A 17,624-nucleotide genomic window follows, 5' to 3' on the forward strand; every position below is an offset into this window, starting at 1 on the left:
AATTCTCGTCTAGATTCCTTCTTCCTTTATTAAAAGATTCTGATCTCGACAACAGTCGTTCGTCGTTTGGTATCTCAGATGAGACTCTGCCCATCTCCGAGCTAAACTTGCACTCTGCACGAGCACGTTTTTTGGTTCGCACATACGACACACGGACACGAAGAGAGACGTGGACGGGTTAAAGCGCGTGTATCAGCATGACGACACTGTGTCGCTCGAGGCATGCGTTCTGCCAGAACTACTTGGCTTGGTACGCTTCAGCATTTTGTCTGGATCGCTTACGGCTGATGCCATAACGCTCGATGTGGCACGAGCACGCTGTCGAGATCGTAGGACTTAAGAGGCAGAGCGTAGCGCGACCTAGCTTAATACCTTGACGGCTCTCCTCGTTCGTCAGTTTCCTGGGCCGGGGAGAGTAACGGAAGCATCGGCGCAGAGCGCCTCTCCCACAGCCTTCCGGGCAGTCCAGCCGACAGGAAGCCCAACTTCGAGGTCATCGGGAGCGCGGAGAGTCTCGTCGGTCGGGTGAGTCTTTCCACCGATTTTCCTCGTTTTTCGATAATCTCGAGAAATTCGCACCAACGCTAACTCCCTTTACTCTTCAGGTCCTTGTGGAGCAAGGGCTGGGCCAGTACTGCGATCCCGACTTCGTCAGGTACACGTCCCGCGAGATGCAGGAGGCGTTAGACATGACCCGCGAGGAGATGGACAGAGCAGCCCATCAGCTGCTTCTGCAAGAACGTCGCGGGCAGCCGCTTACGTATCAGCTGCAACAGGCTACGGACCAGCACTGGGCTGGTCCGCCTTACCAGCAGATCCAACAGCCCACTGCTATCGGCTACCAGCCGCTGCAGGAGCAGCAGCCGCGGCAGTATCAATCGTACTACCGTGGTCAAGGAACGGTATCGCAGCCACCCACCCAGCAACAGCAACCGCCATCCTCTTAACGACACGACGACCCCTCCAACGATTCTATATTTCTGGCTCCATTACCTCCAACGCCTCCGTGAACCGATTTCCGGAACGAGCTTCGTCCATTGATTCCGAGGATGACTCGTCGTCCCTGAATGACGGTCCCTTGGCCGGATAAGAGTCGTTGAGGGAACAGAATCGGTCCGTTTGTGACCGATTTCATCTAGAGATTGGTGCAAACGGGCGAGCCATTGCGTTTGCGATGGCCAATCGCGCGAAACGCCAGACGACGGGAAAAACGTTGACGTTTCCACGACAGGGAAACTCTTTGGACAGAGGGTAGCAAAGAGGATTCCGACCACGGTCGCAAGAGGACGGGGTGACGCAAGCAATAAAGCAACGAGAGCAACGATCGCGCGACCATCCGGTCCTTCGTACCGGGGGGTGGTTGTTTTTGTATTTTGTGTGCGTGCGCCGAAAAAAAAAAAATATATAAGAAAAGATTGAAAAAAAAAAAATACGCGAGAGGAAAAGCGGCTAAAGCACCGAAAGCGTGGAGGAATTCCAGACGGAGTTGAATTCTCAAGGGCAGTGGCTCTTAATCTTTTCTAACTCACGGCACGGTTTCGAAGAAGAGTCTCTCGGTCTTCTTACGATTTTTGGCACGGTTTGTACGTTTATTTGTTTAACGTCTTTATGACAAAATTATGTATTGGGTACTTGTAAAATGAACGTATTAAATTAATGCCGATACGCGTGTAAAGCAGACGAGGCTCGGCTGTGAAGTGCTGTTTTTAAACCTAATCTTAACAACTCTCAATCCTGATAATTATAACGGCAAGAGTTCGATGATAAATTGCTTGGGAATTCGAAAATGATAAAAGATAAAAATTCGTCGGATCTGTTGCCAAACGTTCGCGGCACAATGGTTGAGAGCCACTGCTCTATGGTTGTCGAACGCGTTCCAGGTTCTCGTGCGTTCTCGATGACTCGAGACGACGAAGGAAAATGAAAAATGAATGGAATTCGCGCGGGACGATTGATCCTTATCGCTCTCATTCTTATCGTAAAATACTTATTCCTCCGATTGTCGTTGTTAGGATAAATCGAACTCACCGATTGCTCTTCGTACGATGGATTCTAGATGAGATAACAAGTGCCTAAGTATCTGTAACTTCTTTCGGACCAGAGAAGAGACTTTTATCAACTTAGAACGAAGTACCGTTACCGCGAATTACGAAGCAAGTTGCGTGTTGAATGTGTACGCTACCGATACTTGTAACGATATTATAGATAATTATTATTCGTACCGTAATTGTACATATACGTTGCGTGAGGATAAATGGCCGATAAACGCAAATGCCGCGAGATTCGTTTGTACAGCCTAGGTTGAGTCTGCGCACGATCGGCCAACCGACGCGCGAGAAGTGTTTCCTGGCTGCCAGGCCATCGTTGTTTAAATACAGAAATTTCAAATTGTATAGATCGAGTGCTGGCCTTGATTTAAAATGACAGTAAGCCATACTCTTACCGGGCCATATTCATTTATCGAATCACATCCGAAATAAAAGATAGCTGTATCAATTTCGTTTCGACTTCTGCGCCAGGAACCACGGTTCGCGATCAATTTTGGCCACGATCGACGCTTTCGCCAGACAATTTACCGCGACGATCAAATGATACCTATAGATACGAGCATAATCTATTAGAATTGTGGGTGAAGTCTGACCTGGACCTTAAACTCGCAAAGACAAACAAAAATGTGTAGACATAGATCTCTAAGTTCTCCTTCTATGTCTCCTATATATTCATTTAAATTGCTTCCATTTTCCAACGTCCATATTTATCCTCTCTTTAAACTTATTATATTCGTTTTATTATCGTCTCCCGTTCCCTAGATTCGTTTACCTCCCCCAAATGCCTCCGTTCAACGAAACCTTTTTGTTTAACTTTGCGAATTCTATCATCCACTTTATACATTGCCTACAGTTTCGATAGACCTTGTATATTCCTACGGAACCCAGTTCAGATCCATCGGGTACACTCGTTCGTGCTCGACGACTACGTTTCGGCCCTCGCGTCGCTGTTTTGTGGACCATCGACGGTCCACTTCCGGAAACGCCTACCACTCGCGCGAAATCGTTTACCGATACCGACTCCGACTCCTTTCTATCGAACGCACCGACGATTTTACTCTTCCCCGACCCCGGGTCCCAGTTTTAGACTCGATTTTTACAAATTGCGCCCCCCAACGAAAATTTTGACTCCGTATATATTCTTATAGCCGCAAGAGGAACGCGTACAAGTGTGAAAGAGTGAGAGGACCGCGCGCATGCCAGGAAAGAACGAGCGCGAGAGAGTGCGAGCCCGCGCCTAACGTTTCCCTCAGAGATGGGCAAAAGTCTAGATACCGACTCGAACAACGAACGAAAGATAAACAACCTCTGCAACCTTACTCGTCGAATGGACAACGGAGTTTGAATTGTAGCAATCGCGTCTCGCGTTTGAACAAATAGAGGCTGACGTTACCGTATAATGTACAACGCAATCTCAATTATCTTTGATACATAGAGCAAAGGAGACGCACGAAGGTTCATTTGTATAACTGTTCAATGGGATATGTCGCGAATAAATCGCTGTACGTTGTTCTCACTCGAATGAAATTTTTGTTTGCCCATCTCTGGTTTTCCTACGCAGTTTCCGAGACCGCAGGACGAATCGATCGTGAGTGGGAGCCGTTCCCCTTCCACGCACCACGATTTTACATCCGATCGTACGATTGGAAACATCCAACAGACGTGGTTCTGCGGATGTTCGACCGACCCTGTTCCTTCTTCAGAAAGATCTTCGAGACGTTCGGCGGGGAAGCAGTCGCCGAGGCCGTTGAACCTTCGAGCAAAACCCAAACGAAACGATCGTGTATTTTTCTCGTGTACCTTGAAACGACGTCGACAATAATCTGTCATCGATGACATTTTCAGAACCACGTACTCTGGACATCCTCTCGCCGCGTTTTCGCTTACCAGAGATGGGCAAAATTCGGATTTAGATGACGATTCCCGAACAACGAATAAAATGTGAACAACTGTTTTATTCGTTATTGGTTGAATAAGAATTAGAGTTAACGAAATTAAACGAACGTTTAATAGTTTGCCCGTCTCTGTATTCAGTTTTTGGATTCGCGTTGGCCATTTTTTGGCGCTTCCTTCCGACCTCGTCGATTCCGGATCCATTATCGGGTCCCAGAGGCTGTACGCTTCGATTCAACACTGACGATCGACTCTTTTAAGTATTTTCTCTCTCGATTCCTCCTAGTTCGTTCACCACCCACCGCATTTCGACGATTGATCTTCTTAGCTGGTAGTACGTGGCATGTACGCTGCTGCTCAAACGTCTAAGATCACCTATCGTTGCTGCGAATCTAACACTCGCTTCGCAACATGGGAGCGTTCAACCCCTTCGCGTCCACGTCTTGATTTTAATTGTTCCACCATTGTAATCGTAATTAAAATTCAATCGAATCGTTGAGTCTAAGAGAAAGGCAGTCTCTGATTTTCGAGGAGTGGTGTATGCAGTCTTCTAAGGTGTAAGAATGCGCTCGACGCTAGCCCTTCGCCGACAAGGGAACCAACAAAATCTGACGACCATTTAAAAAAAAAAAATAGATTGACCGATATTTCCATCTCTGGACGCTTTCCTAGGGATTGCGATAGTAGAGGTACCGTGGTGTGTGTGTGAGGAGCCGATCGAGACGAGTATCGAACTTGATAAACGAAGAGAGTGACTATAACTCGCGCCCTGATACGTTTTGATAATCAAAAATATCTCGTGTTGAGTAGCCTGAATTTATCGTTTCTCTTTGAATGTTTTCAAGTCACTATTCACGTAAATGGAAGAAATATTAACAGACTCTAAATGAATTATCGGACGCAAGCGAAGTAACAAATAATTCGACACGAGGCATTTTTACCTGTTCCCAACCGTACATTTAATAATCGTCCTGGGAACGCTACTTGTATACATTGTACTCGATCTTTCGTATTCGTTTTTATTCCAGCGTCTTTCTAACGATTGCGCGCGTCTTTGTCTATAGCGATCTTTTTATACTGTTGTAAAGTGGCGTTTACACCGAAATCGTAGATTATTGCGCGTAGATGAGAAGAGTTCTATACCTATGAATCGTAATAACGTCGGATTAGTAGAGACGCCCGAGACACACCGCTGTCGCGTCTCCTGTGTAGTAGACGCGTTTGGAGAGACCAACATTTTCTATACTATCTCTGGACGGACGACGTTCCGTCGAGAATCAAGCGCGAACTTGTCGTTCTCTGAATCTTCGAACGTTCGACTCCATCGAACACGTGGCACTCAGCTTGGGCTCTCGCTAGACCTGTTGGAAATTCAGGATCACGCGAGAAAGCTGGTAAAAATTTACAAATAAGAAATAGAAAGACAGAATGGGAATATCTTGAAATTCGAACAGCTCTAGCTCTCACACACGCTACTCGCGCCGTTTATTTTTGTTAAGACAATGCTTGCGCAAACTGAGACCAGCTTTTTTAATTAATAGATGTACTCGATGCGTTTCGACAAGGACGCCTCGACAGTCCAACAGTAAATCAATTCGTGAGCAAAGGAGGAAACCCGAGTACTATCGTACATTCACGACTCTCGTTAGTTCATTAGAAATTTTACAGAATCAACCCTTCGCGGTTCAGAGTCTCGGATTTCTCGGTGCATTTCCGTCGAGCTTCGCTCGACCCAGGACCGCGAAAGATTAAGATCCTGATGCACAACCGACAGACACGCACACGATATATACTGCCGTTTTTCTGTTCGATTTTTGCTCCTTTTGCTTCTTTATCGAATCAAAGACTTTGCTCGTTGGTAAATAAGGTGAATCGTTAAATCAAAGACTATTAATAAAATTGCTTGTTCTTCTATGAACGACTGTTTCTAAATTAATTTGATATACTCGAGTATTTTAAAAATTAATCTTCTCAAATACGATGTTCAAGAAGTGATCGGTCAATTTTCTAAATAATTTTCTTTGTGGTTGTGTCGACTGCTTTCGAATCCACCGCAAAACGAACCGTCGCGTTCGCAAAGAGTCAAAGAATAGAACACGTTCGTTGTACGAATGGCCGATGCGAACGATCGCGACGCGACCTCAAGTCGAGGATTTCGAAACTGACTCGCGGCCGTCCAGGCTTACGCTTTACAGGGAAATTGTACCTTTCTTTTCTGTTTGTGTTATTTGCAATTTCGAAGACCAATCGATCGACGCGCGACGGATAGTCGTTGCATCCGAGCAGTTCTTAAACGGAAATAGAAACCGTAAATGTGCACTTTCTGCCTGCCAGAGACGAGCAAAATTTCTACCTGGATAAAAGATTCGAATAACAAATAAAAGATGAACATTACTCGTTGAATACAACATTTACTTGATCGATTATCCCATTGAATATTGTACTACGAAAACAAAATGTTACAATTTTATTTCTCTTCCACTCGAACGAAATTTTGTCCATCTCTGCAGCCTACAACCACAGCATTTTTAAAAAAAATACGCGAACCAATCGAATCTCTACTCGAGAATAAATAAAAACAGAAATCGATCGATCGTCGAATAGAACGGGCGATTAATCTACCGTATAATTTTTTCCAATTTTCACGCTCGTTTTGAAATCGAGGATGTAAAACATGAGTTTGATCAAGCGAAATGTTTAGCGCAGAGAGTGAGAGAGAGAGAGAGAGAGAGAGAGAGAGAGAGAGAGAGAGAGAGAGAAAGAGAGAGAGTGAGAGACATTGAAACGTTATATACACGTATGAGCATGCGGTTCCGAGAGTGTTCGAACGAGACTGGCTAGATCGACGTAAAAGAACTGCATGGACACGGTTATCGCTGACTAGAAAAGAAAAACGAAAAACTAACAGAAAAAAGTTGTTGTTGTTAATGTTGTCAAAAAATGTGTCAAATTAAAATATAAGGATTTCAAACATCTTACGCTGTTGGTTTTATGTCGGAATGTGAAGATCCAGTTATACTGCGTTTTCGAAATATTATTCGTCTTTATTTATAATGTAGGATGGGGTAAGTTTCGCCCTCGACTGCGTTCGCTCTGATATACTGTCGTATTTTACATTACTTACATGAAATCTCGCGGAAGGAACGATGCATGGACAAGAAAAAAAAAAATTAATAAAAAGAAATGTATTTCCAGAAATATTGACAAGGTTCTCGGAGGGGAAAACATGATTTTTTTCCATGCGATTAACGATTGCCACGAATGTACAGTTGGTGCGCAGCGATTGTTTCAACGCGTGTAAGTAGCAGAAGATTCCTAGCCTGTTACAAACTGTGCACGTACAAACTAAAGCAAGGCACAAGTATATACAATAGCTGGCATTCCGGTGAAAGCTGAAATTCATCCGTCTTCCAAACTCAATGAACGTTTCTCTACTCGAAATGATTCGCGGAGTCGTCTGAATTTCGAGTTGAAATAAGTTAGAAAAAGATTTCTCAAACAAAGATTGATATTATTTCATCACTTGCGCCGCTTTTTTCGCCTTGACCAGCTCCACCAGCTCCTGAAAAACAAAATAAAAATGGATATTGTCGAACTTTATCGATAACGATGGCCAAAGTAATCAAGGTGTGAGGTATGTACATACCTTATACCTCCTCATGCACTCCTTTTTCGTCCTAGTCGGTATGCACGCTGCGATTTGATCCCATCTGTCAGGCACGGTCGTGGGATAAGTCTTCAGAGCTTGCTCTAGAAGTTTCTGTTCAGCGGGCGTCCATGGCTGAGGCTCCTTTTTCGCGTCTCTTTGCTCAGGGGTGACGCCGTTCGGAATATGATCTAAACGCTCTGTGACAGCGGGCATTCGATCCTCGACGGACTCTTTGGCTTTTTTCTCCGCGATGAAATTATCGAAGGCTTTCTTGTTCGCTTGTTCTTTCAGGCTAGACTTGCTGAAGTCCGTCGATTGCAAATCTTTAGCCTTAGCGAGAACCTCCTTCGCGTCGCGTGTCACACCGGCGGAAGAGCTGCTATGTTGATTAATGAAATTGGCGACTACCTCCCATCGTTGATTAGTTCCCGCTGGGAACAAGTTCACAGCTTTGATCAAAAGCTGTATATCGTTCTCGTTCCACGGGGCTGCCTGACTCTTCACTTGTTTTTCGGGGGTGTTACGAGTGTCGTTGGAAATAACACCGATCCTGCGTTCAGCCTCTATTTTCTTCTCGGTTTCCTCCACGATTTCGAGGAACGCGGTTCTGCCTTCAGCCTGTAACTTCTTCATAGTGTCCTCCAACTGTACGAGCTTGAAGAGCTCGCAAATCTTTTCTACGCTCTCCATGTGCCTGATGCTTTCCGCTGAATTCTCAGCAAAATAGTTGTTAGCCTTGCAGAGATCCCTTAAAGCTTTTCGTTCCTTACGGAGGGCCTTCTTCTGCGCCTCCCTTTCTTGCTTCAACGCGTCCAATTTTGCTTTCTCTTCGATTTCCCGCTTTTCCCTTTCTACTCTCTCCTTCTCGGCTAGGTCTCTCGCTATCCTTTCCTCCTCCTGCTGTCGCGCTTTCGCAGCCTCTTGCTTTGCCTTCTTCGCCGCCGTCTTCTTGTTTTTCTCTTCCTGCTGGAACTTCTTTATTCTGGGATCTATGTTATAAGCCATGTCGACGAGGCTACGTATACGCGTCATCTCTTCTTTCTTCCGCTTTGCGCGCGTGGCTTTGTTCTTCTTCTCGATCCACTTGCGCATGTCTCGGCTAAACAAACGACCGCGATTAAAGAGAAAAGGAGAAGTTTAAGTATCGGCTAAATTTGAGACAGGGGGTCAACTTTAAGTTAGAAAATTCAATTATCTCTATATCAGTTGGCATTTTTTTCAGGCCCAAAAGTGGCGTTCTTCCGCAACGTCCTATACTTACTCCTGTCCGCTTTCTTTGTCCTCCTCGTCCAGGTAAGAGTATTCGCGCCACGAATCAAAGTCATACCAGAACGAGTAGAACTTTTCGACTTTGTCTCGGGGCGTGTCGGGTCCACCTAATCGCGGCACAGGCTTTTTCACGGACCACCTGGCATTCTCTTTAAATGCCTTACCCATTACTATATAAAAATTGTTTTTACAGTCTTTCTCATCCGGCAAATCGTCGTTAAAATAAGGATCTACGCTGTCGTAACTCCGCCTCTTCACGGTGGTACCCAGAGTTTCCCAGGCCCGCGTAATACAGGTGAAATAATCGTCGTCCGGCCGGATTTCCTCGCCCATCGCCTTCCGTTTGTCGGGATGATGTTTGAGGATTTTCTGCTTATCTGTAATTCACGCATCAAATACTCCTCAACCGCGTTAATCGTGGCATCGGGCAAGATAGCGAACGACATAACACCTACATTCGTTTACAGAGTATACTTTGAACTTTCATTACGTACAAGCCCTTTTTATAATATCTTCGGTTGCTTTGTGCCTGAGCTTTTTCAAGCCTAGGACAGCGTAATGGTCTTGATCTTTCCACTCCTTTGGATCCAAGGACCTCAGGTACTCGAGGTCATCCTCGAATTGATATTGGGAAAAGTCTTCGTCATCCGAAGACTCCGATATTCTGGTACTTGTAAGACTGCGATGGAACTGAGCTGCCCATGCCTGCGCCGTTGAATATAAAACTAGAGGACCAGCTGTATACGTTTCCACCTTGGGCGAGTCTGTAAGGTAGGTATTACGAATATTAATTATTTCTTAAGATTTATCTATATTTCGTGAATTAATTTGAAACGCTTACACTTATCGATATATACATATATTTCAAAATGTGCTATAGCCACTAACCGCGTGGTATATACGAAAACGTTGAGTATTCGTGATTCTAAGGTCACCTCTACGAGTTTCTGTATAATATACAATTAAAACATTCATGGATATCGATGCGAATAGAGTAGAGACTTCCACGAAGGACGAGTATCCAACCCATATATTTTAAAATCCTTTTGAAACGAAATCCTTTTGTCTGAGAAAAAACCATTGTGCTTCGAGCGATCTAACCTCAAATGGCCGGTGTCAGAAGCAAGGCATTAAAGGGAATCTGAAAACTTACCCGATATCGTGTTGAAAGCAGTCGTATCATCGTTCCCCGTACCGTCTGTCATTCTTCGCCGTTAACAAGGTGTTATTTCTACACAGAAACTATTAGAAAAGTCACAACGAAAACATAAGCGAACGATACTATCGTGTTGCGAACATATCTCAGTAAGAAACGAGCGGGTTGCTTCGAGCTCGAATATATCCGAATAAATATGGACTATGCACCCTGAAAACATTCACTGCTATTGGTCCTCTGTGCCTCCACCCAGGTAAGTATCGTATATCTGACGTACGTTGGACGAAAAGATGAAAAGACAAAACAATGTAAAAATATATTATACGTAGCGGTTCATAATTAATAGATTAGTAGTAACAGGTTTTAGCTTTAAACTACGTCATAAAAGTTTTAATACATCATAATAATCGCATATTTTTAGAGGCTTGAATACTGTGGATGATGAAGTGCATTCACAAGCACACATGTATAATATGTTTCTCCATATTTTCGAATAGGTATCACAAATGTGTTACAGATATTCATAATCGCTTAAAATTTAATAAAAAGAAATATTTAAAGTGTTAAAGACATCTCAGAAGAAATTATATTTAATGATTACAGAACTACATTCAAATTTTCGCGCCCTTTTGCTTCAAACTCATAGCCATCTAGCGGTAGAAATAACGAACTAATTTTCGGAGTTTAGTCAGCGCCTCTATCTGAAAAACGCTCAAGCTTGTCGCCGAATAGTTCCTACTGGCACCGCTAGATGGCGCCATTTGTTCAATTATCGACATGTCGGTAAATTGATGGAACAAATGGCGCCATCTAGCAGTGTATGTAGGAACTATTCAGCGACAAACTTGAGCGTGTTCCCGATAGAGGCGCTGACCATACTCCGAAAATTAGTTCGTTATTTCTACCGCTAGATGGCTATTGGGTTGAATTAAAAGAGCGCGAAAGTTTGAATTGCAAAACTTTATTTAATATGTTTCTTTATATTTGTACTGTAATCTGTAATTGTTATGTATCATTTGTTACTTTTATAACATCTACTAAATCTGTATCTGCCCACTGGCTGCCTAGAATTCCTGGTCATACATAACGAAATTATATACTTACAATTGGATACATCCATTGTCTAACCTATAATTTAATTCTGTCCCACTGTGCGACGGTAGAACCCTTGTGGGGCAAATATAATGGAAATTTTAACTTTGATTCTCGATGATCATCGTATCAAAGTAAATAAAGAAAGACTTGCGAAACAAAGCCGTTACTTTGCATCCCTATTTTCACACAATTTTAATGATTCCCATGACAAGGAACACGTTGTTAATTATGATATTTCTTTATCTACCTTGAAGGTTTCTATTGTTGTTAATTAATATAATAAATATGTCCCCATCATTCATGGGAATAACTGTGATCCTTTGTATTTTTGTAGAGTTTTGTCGAATGGATCCACGATGATGCAGAACCAGTAGATGTTCTGTGTCATCCGTTGAAAGTTTCTATGAGTAAATTTGTAAAAGAAAATTTCATAGAATTATTAAATTTATTACAATTGAGTGTACTATTTATGGTGGATGAATTAACAAATGAAGCTATAGATATTATTACTATAAATTGGCTGCTACCAGACAAAGTAATCGATATATGGTTACTGGCCCAAGAATTGAACATTAAAGTATTACAAGACATGTGTCTTGCTACTTGTTTAGATCGTTTCGAAGAACTTCCTTTACCTTCACTTCTGGAGTTGACCAAAAGTAATATTACTCTGTTGCTTCAAAATGTTAATACAAGATCTTCTATGGAATATTTGTGTTTTGTAAGAAACCAATGGATACACCATCACATGGTAATTATTATGCTGCTCGATTACATAGTATATTCATACTTGGTTTGATAATATTTCAATTGTAGACACCAGATATTCCAGATATAATGGAAAACAGGTTACTCAAGTTTATACAAGGCATTGTTGTGTACAAAACATACGAATGTATTAACAAAGATCCATATTTGTATATTTGGAAGGATAACGTATTGTCCAAATGCATGCAATTAAAACACAAACAAGATTCAGAGAGTTCTATAGTTGGAATGCAAGTCACTAGTAGAGGTATACATTTATTCTGTTATGTTTTAAGAGGAAGATCTTGTGGTCATTTAAGCTATTTTTAGGATTCAATATATATACAGTTGGAGGAGAAATGGGTTTAGGTACTGGACACTTTAACAACATTATTTGGCGTTATTCTCTACTATCTAAAAAGTGGTATTACGAAGCAAAGATGCCAGTTCCAAGGAGACACATGATTGCCGTGTTTCTGAAAAATAAATTAACGATAATAGGCGGTGTCGGAAGGCATAGATTGAAATTATTTACGACTGATATTCTTGATATTCATACTGGCACATGGAAAAAGGGTGCAAAGGTTCCTGAAAGTTTTACCAGTGTTCCTCCTCATTGTGTTATGGATGGAAAACTATTTTTAATAAATACGTCGGTTTTTATTTATTATCCAGAAGGTAATTATTGGCAAAGTATATCGATTTACAATAATCCTGCTGTACAACGAGTGGACGCATTTCTCGCACACGAGGCGACATTGTTTCTTCTGGGTAAATATCAGCGACAGAAATATGATTTTCGTTTATTCTTTTAATAACATTTGATGTTTCTACCAGGTTCTCATTTGGACGTGTCAGTTTTGTCTAGAATTAACGTTGTAAAGGACTCGGTTTGCAAGGAAGGAGGATGCTCATTAAGTCAATGCATAGAACACGCTATAATAACTAGCGCGAGTATCGTACACGAAGACGATTCGTATGAATTAAGATACGCACATGTGGCCGATGTCGGCATAGTGTTATTGAATACTCGACATGCTGACAAATATCAGTATCTACATCTGCATACCGAGATAAGCAGAGACTTAACAAATTTCTTCATTCCAAAATCGGGATGCTTAAACATCATTAATCCCGATAGTTTGTATGACACTGTAGCATAATTCATTAATTAAAAATCTTTTTATACCTGTATTTCTTTTTGTAAATAAAGCAAAATATTAAAGAAAAATCATTTGTTTCTTATTCGTTGGCTGTATCGCGCGAGAGAGAGAAAAACGAGGAGTGAGAGATATCGACCATTTTATATTTGAATTATATTTTATTTATCGTAAATTTTGTAACGGAAGCAGTCTTCAAACAAGTATAACACGACAGTGCGTACGATTACATGGAATAAGGACGTACATCTCGACAGTATCGATCGTTTCGTACAGTCATCCCGGCGAGACAAGATGTTAGACGACGTTGTTATTTTCGAGGATGCTGGTTCGTCCGCCGGAATCGACCGTGACGATTTATCGTTTAAATTTCGTACCGTCGTTATGCATAATTGTTTACTTAAAATATGGTAATTCGTGTATACAGCAAAGCTCGTATTAGCGTATAGATTGCGCGTGCTATCCGTGTATTGTTCGACGTCTTAGATTCTTCGTTCACCACAACAACGACACGTGTTTCTTGCGATAATGATAAGCACACAAAAAGAAAATACAGCGTTCCATGATAATTTACATAATAGAATAGTGCGAATACAATAGTTCTCCAATTTCTCTTTTATACACGAACCTTATAATAACCACCTATCGTCGCGACTTACTTCGCGAGTCGTAATTCTTTTTTTTACAGTCCGTTTCAAACGTTTCCCTCTGTTCTTTATCATTCGTTTTCGTTTCTAAATCATTGTTCTCCCGATAGAACATCGTTGGAAGCTGAAAAGAGATGAATTAGAAGAACCAAAAGAACCAAGGTGACGCGCAAATACGACGAAGCTAACAAACAATGTGGAACAGTAAAAAATAGATGGATATCACCCAAACCTTTGTCGTATCGCGATCATTGCACGTATCAACGTTTTCATTGGTCGCTGGTAACGTTTAGGGCGAAAGCAGCGTTCGTCTCGCCCTTCTTGCCGATCGCGCGGGCAACGTATTGGCCGACATCGCTGGCCGTGCAGGATTTGATACGCAACTCGAACGATTTGTCACCGTCTGAACTGAAGAGGTACCTGCTGCTACTTTCTGGGATCGCTTTTCCGTCTTTCAACCACGTTACTGTAAAAAAAAAACCCGATTAGTATACAGCTCGCGCCCTCGCAGTCGCCATCGTAATTTGTACAGAGCTTCCTGACCGATTTAAGCAGATTGTACGAAAAATATTAGGTTGTTCAGAAAGTTCGTGCCAATTTTCAAAAAAACTTCAAAGGCACATTTGAATTGCAATGTATTTGTGTATATATTAATGTATTTATTGCATTACATAGATACCATTTTGTTCCACACCTTTTCACCTTTTAAGGGATGCATATATATATATATGTTATTTGTTTTCAGCAATTTCGACATATTCAGACCTGCACCACTTATCAAAAATCGGCATGGACTTTCCAGACAACCCAATACAACTATAAGAAAGATCTATACTAGAGATCACGGTTTTGAACGGGTATTAAAATACACGGAAACACGGAACACGTGTACTGTGTATTAAGGGATGAACACGTGTATTTTTAATACACGGATACCCGAGTATCCGAGTATTAAAAATACACGAATTAAAACACGGATCGATTGATTACCCGTGTACCCGGGTATTTCGACACACGTGAAGTAGGGATCTCTAATCGACAATTTTGATTACCTTTCAAAGGCGCGGTTTCAGTCTTGCATGTGAACGTAACCGATTCGCCTTCGCCTACCGTTGCAGATTGCGGGAATGTCGTGAAGACTGGGCTCTTCGGTTCCTCGTTTGGAACTGCAAGCGAAACAATCGTTATCAGCGTGATCGTAAAGCAATTATTAAGAACAGCGTGATCGATGGGAATCGCGATCGTTGACGTACCAAGTACGTTTAATGTGCACGACGAGAAGCTCTCCCCTGCGTCGTTGAACGCTTCGCAGGTGTAAGTGCCGGAGTCCTCGGGGAAGATCTCGGCGATGTTCAATTTGTAGATATTCGCCTCGTTGCTGTACTGGAAGTCCTTGCTAGGCTTGATCTCTTTGTTATTGTGAAGCCATATCACGTCGAACTTCTTGGCGCCGATTATTCGACAGCTCAGCAAAACGGCTTCGCCATCCTTCACGAACATGCTCGTCAGGTGATCCACGATCTTCGGGGGCTTGTCGTCGGTCTTCTTCTTCGCGGCCGCAGTCGTGTCCGCTGAAAGATATCGTCATCGGCGTAGAATTCATAGAGAATTCATGTATTTCAATTTCACTGGGATGACTTGATAAGTAAAGGTTACTGTTGGATTCTGATCTCAAGGTTTAGCGCGTTAGGCGAATGTGTGAATGTGTTTTGTTTTATGCATGCATGTGACGCTGACCGGATGGATCTTCTCTTGTTTCGTATGTTTGGTGCTGCATAGAAAGCACATGTGTGTTCTACCTCCTCATAAAACCTACTAAAGCACGTGTGTATTTCTTTTTTTTTTTTAATTTACAAAAACCCAACAGTTACTTACGTTTTATAGTCAGCTTGCAGGAGGTAGTCACGGTACCGATGCTGTTGCTCGCCTGACAAGTGTATTCGCCCTCGTCTTCGGGGAACACTTCGTTGATAACGAGAGTCGCGACTCCCGCTTTGTACTTCAGGTCCATGATGCCTGACGAGCTTAGCGCCTATAATGGACAATAAATTAGGCCGATTCAAGGATTCGTGAAATTCTCTAAGCAAAGGTTTGCTGGGTTAACTCGGCGAAACATTTATGGGTTTGGGTACTGGACACTTTAACAATATTATTTGGCGTTATTCTCTATTATCTAAAAAGTGGTATTACGAAACAAAGATCCAAGGAGACACACGATTGCCGTGTTTCTGAGCAAAGGTTTGCTGTGTTAACTCGGCGAGACATTTATTTTCGCGAACTCGTTTTTACCTTGCCGTTCTTGGACCAGGTGACCTGAGGTTCAGGGTCACCGTCGACCTTCGCGCTGAGTTCTAACTGTTCTCCGTCGTTTATAGTAAGATCGCTCAGTTTTTTCGTGAACTGTGGCGCCCGCATCGAGTCGTCCGGAGGATCTACGAGATTAATTGTGTGTAATTAAATGTGTTACTGGAACCCGGACCGTCTAAATACAGCCAGCGTATTTTGCTTACAAGCTAATTCCTTAGTGGTACTTCTGGAACGAGATGGGCTGCCCGTGGCGTCGAGACCGTACTTCTTGGTGCTTCGTTTGTCCGTGCTGGAGTCTGTGGCCTGAAACGAAATCGTCCAGCGCATACATCCAGCGTTACCATTCCGATAAAATAGTAACGAGCAATTCTAAATTAATCCTTACTCTGTAGGAAGAGGAAGTCGTGGAATTCTGCTTATTGGTGGAACTACTGTAACTGGACGATGAACCTTGCGTGGTGGTGGAACTGTACCCGCTGTATCCACCCGATTTGTGAACCGTTATGATCGGCGGCGGTGCTGGTTTCAGCGGTTGCTCGATAAATCTTCGATCTACGAAAGTTTTTCTTTTCTGTAATTAAGCATCTACAGCGATCTTCCTCGTTTCAGGGTTGAAAACGCACACCACTATGGACAAATCCGTGTGCTGATCTGTGCAACCAACCTTCCCGAATCTTTCTTAATCGATACGAATAATCTGGGAATGCTGGTGCAGATCAACGAAGCAACTACTGGACATGCGCCTAATGGCACGATCTGGATGGAAGTTATTGTCAAACGTTGGAGCAAAAGCAAAGTTAGTCGGAAGTCGAGGAAGTCGGCAGAAGTAAATGAAGTAGGGTAAACGTACTGGTAACCGATACTTTTAATTAAATATACGACTCTAGGGTTAGTTTGAGTATTACTCATTGCAGACCCAGTGTTTAATTCGCTACGAGCCAATCGAATATAAAAAGGAATCCTGTTGCGTGAAGGAAGTCGAGCAGTAAGCCTCGCGGCCATATTGTTTCGCTTCGACGTTGGTTTTGCCAAGAAGTTGAAGCATATAGCGAATTAACCCTTTGCACTCTTAACATTCTATTGCTACGAGTTCAGGTCACCTTTACCTCGCCGACAATCATTTCATTGACATTTCGAGTTCCAAAGAAATTAAACCTAAAGAAAGATTATTGCTGATAGATTTGCTGCGTGAAACCTAATGGTGACTGAGAGTTACCTCTCGAATGCAAAGCGTTAACCCTCTGTTCTGTCACTTTTACTTTATCCTTAACGAAGGACATTGGTGCTGGAGTCGACGGGTCTCTCTCGCCTAAGAAGGAACAGTAGCGGGGATGAAGCAAGGAACTGTGGCGATATCATTTTCTTTGTTTATAATATATCTAATCTATCTAAACGAAGTAGGAGACCAGTAATCGACATATACCTCTGGGACATTCACAAACATTGAAACGTTACTTTATTTTCTCGGTTCAGAACACAGAGAAAAAAAAAATGAAATCACAGGACGAGACGAGAAGGTAATAGAAACGAATGCTGCACAATCTGTGTTGAAGGTTGTCGAGATTCTATTATACTTAGTTCAATGTGGCAGTGTTACCCCGCAGATAGTTACTAACATTTCTCCTAACTGTGCAGTCTTAACGAAACAATATT

At 42.5% G+C, this 17,624-nt stretch overlaps 4 protein-coding genes across 53 annotated transcripts in view; 2 read left to right on the forward strand and 2 right to left on the reverse strand.

Moving 5' to 3' along the window:
- The window catches only part of LOC128887869 (muscle calcium channel subunit alpha-1), a 68,826-nt gene extending 62,971 nt beyond the window's left edge, over nt 1-5,855 (forward strand). For all 5 annotated transcript variants that reach the window (XM_054144315.1, XM_054144316.1, XM_054144317.1 and 2 more), the window contains 2 exons: nt 398-525; nt 606-5,855. In XM_054144315.1, the coding sequence (XP_054000290.1) occupies nt 398-525; nt 606-947 (470 nt within the window). In that variant the 3' untranslated portion in view covers nt 948-5,855. The remainder of the gene's footprint in view (nt 1-397; nt 526-605) is intronic.
- Nucleotides 5,856-7,111: 1,256 nt separating this feature from the next.
- On the reverse strand, nt 7,112-10,204 carry LOC128887875 (dnaJ homolog subfamily C member 2). The gene is made up of 5 exons (XM_054144328.1): nt 10,013-10,204; nt 9,354-9,623; nt 8,852-9,236; nt 7,588-8,689; nt 7,112-7,503 (listed from the first exon to the last, which is right to left on the reverse strand). The coding sequence occupies exons 1-5, from the start codon at nt 10,062-10,064 to the stop codon at nt 7,453-7,455; spliced, it is 1,860 nt and encodes a 619-aa protein (XP_054000303.1). The 5' UTR covers nt 10,065-10,204; the 3' UTR covers nt 7,112-7,452.
- Nucleotides 10,128-13,088, forward strand: LOC128887879 (uncharacterized). 2 transcript variants are annotated; one of them, XM_054144339.1, is made up of 5 exons: nt 10,128-10,268; nt 11,445-11,861; nt 11,927-12,125; nt 12,188-12,628; nt 12,695-13,088. In XM_054144339.1, exons 2-5 carry the CDS (start codon nt 11,514-11,516, stop codon nt 13,018-13,020), a joined length of 1,314 nt encoding a protein of 437 aa, XP_054000314.1. In that variant the 5' UTR covers nt 10,128-10,268; nt 11,445-11,513; the 3' UTR covers nt 13,021-13,088. The 2 variants fall into 2 exon arrangements, with proteins under 2 accessions (XP_054000314.1, XP_054000313.1); XM_054144338.1 differs by lacking the exon at nt 10,128-10,268 and adding an exon at nt 11,112-11,364.
- A 70-nt stretch (nt 13,089-13,158) lies between these two features.
- LOC128887865 (twitchin) overlaps nt 13,159-17,624 on the reverse strand; it is a 91,853-nt gene continuing 87,387 nt past the window's right edge. For 44 of the 45 annotated variants that reach the window (XM_054144265.1, XM_054144302.1, XM_054144295.1 and 41 more), the window contains 8 exons: nt 16,357-16,523; nt 16,175-16,274; nt 15,954-16,096; nt 15,540-15,696; nt 14,918-15,235; nt 14,717-14,830; nt 13,897-14,130; nt 13,159-13,788 (listed from right to left, as the gene is read on the reverse strand). In XM_054144265.1, the coding sequence (XP_054000240.1) occupies nt 13,934-14,130; nt 14,717-14,830; nt 14,918-15,235; nt 15,540-15,696; nt 15,954-16,096; nt 16,175-16,274; nt 16,357-16,523 (1,196 nt within the window). In that variant the 3' untranslated portion in view covers nt 13,159-13,788; nt 13,897-13,933. Of the gene's footprint in view, nt 14,131-14,716; nt 14,831-14,917; nt 15,236-15,539; nt 15,697-15,953; nt 16,097-16,174; nt 16,275-16,356; nt 16,524-17,624 lie in introns of all 45 variants that reach the window. The other variant, XM_054144266.1, reaches the window with a different exon arrangement.

Source organism: Hylaeus anthracinus, unplaced genomic scaffold (assembly GCF_026225885.1).
Source record: "Hylaeus anthracinus isolate JK02 unplaced genomic scaffold, UHH_iyHylAnth1.0_haploid 11989, whole genome shotgun sequence".
Classification (NCBI taxonomy): Eukaryota; Metazoa; Arthropoda; class Insecta; order Hymenoptera; family Colletidae; genus Hylaeus; species Hylaeus anthracinus.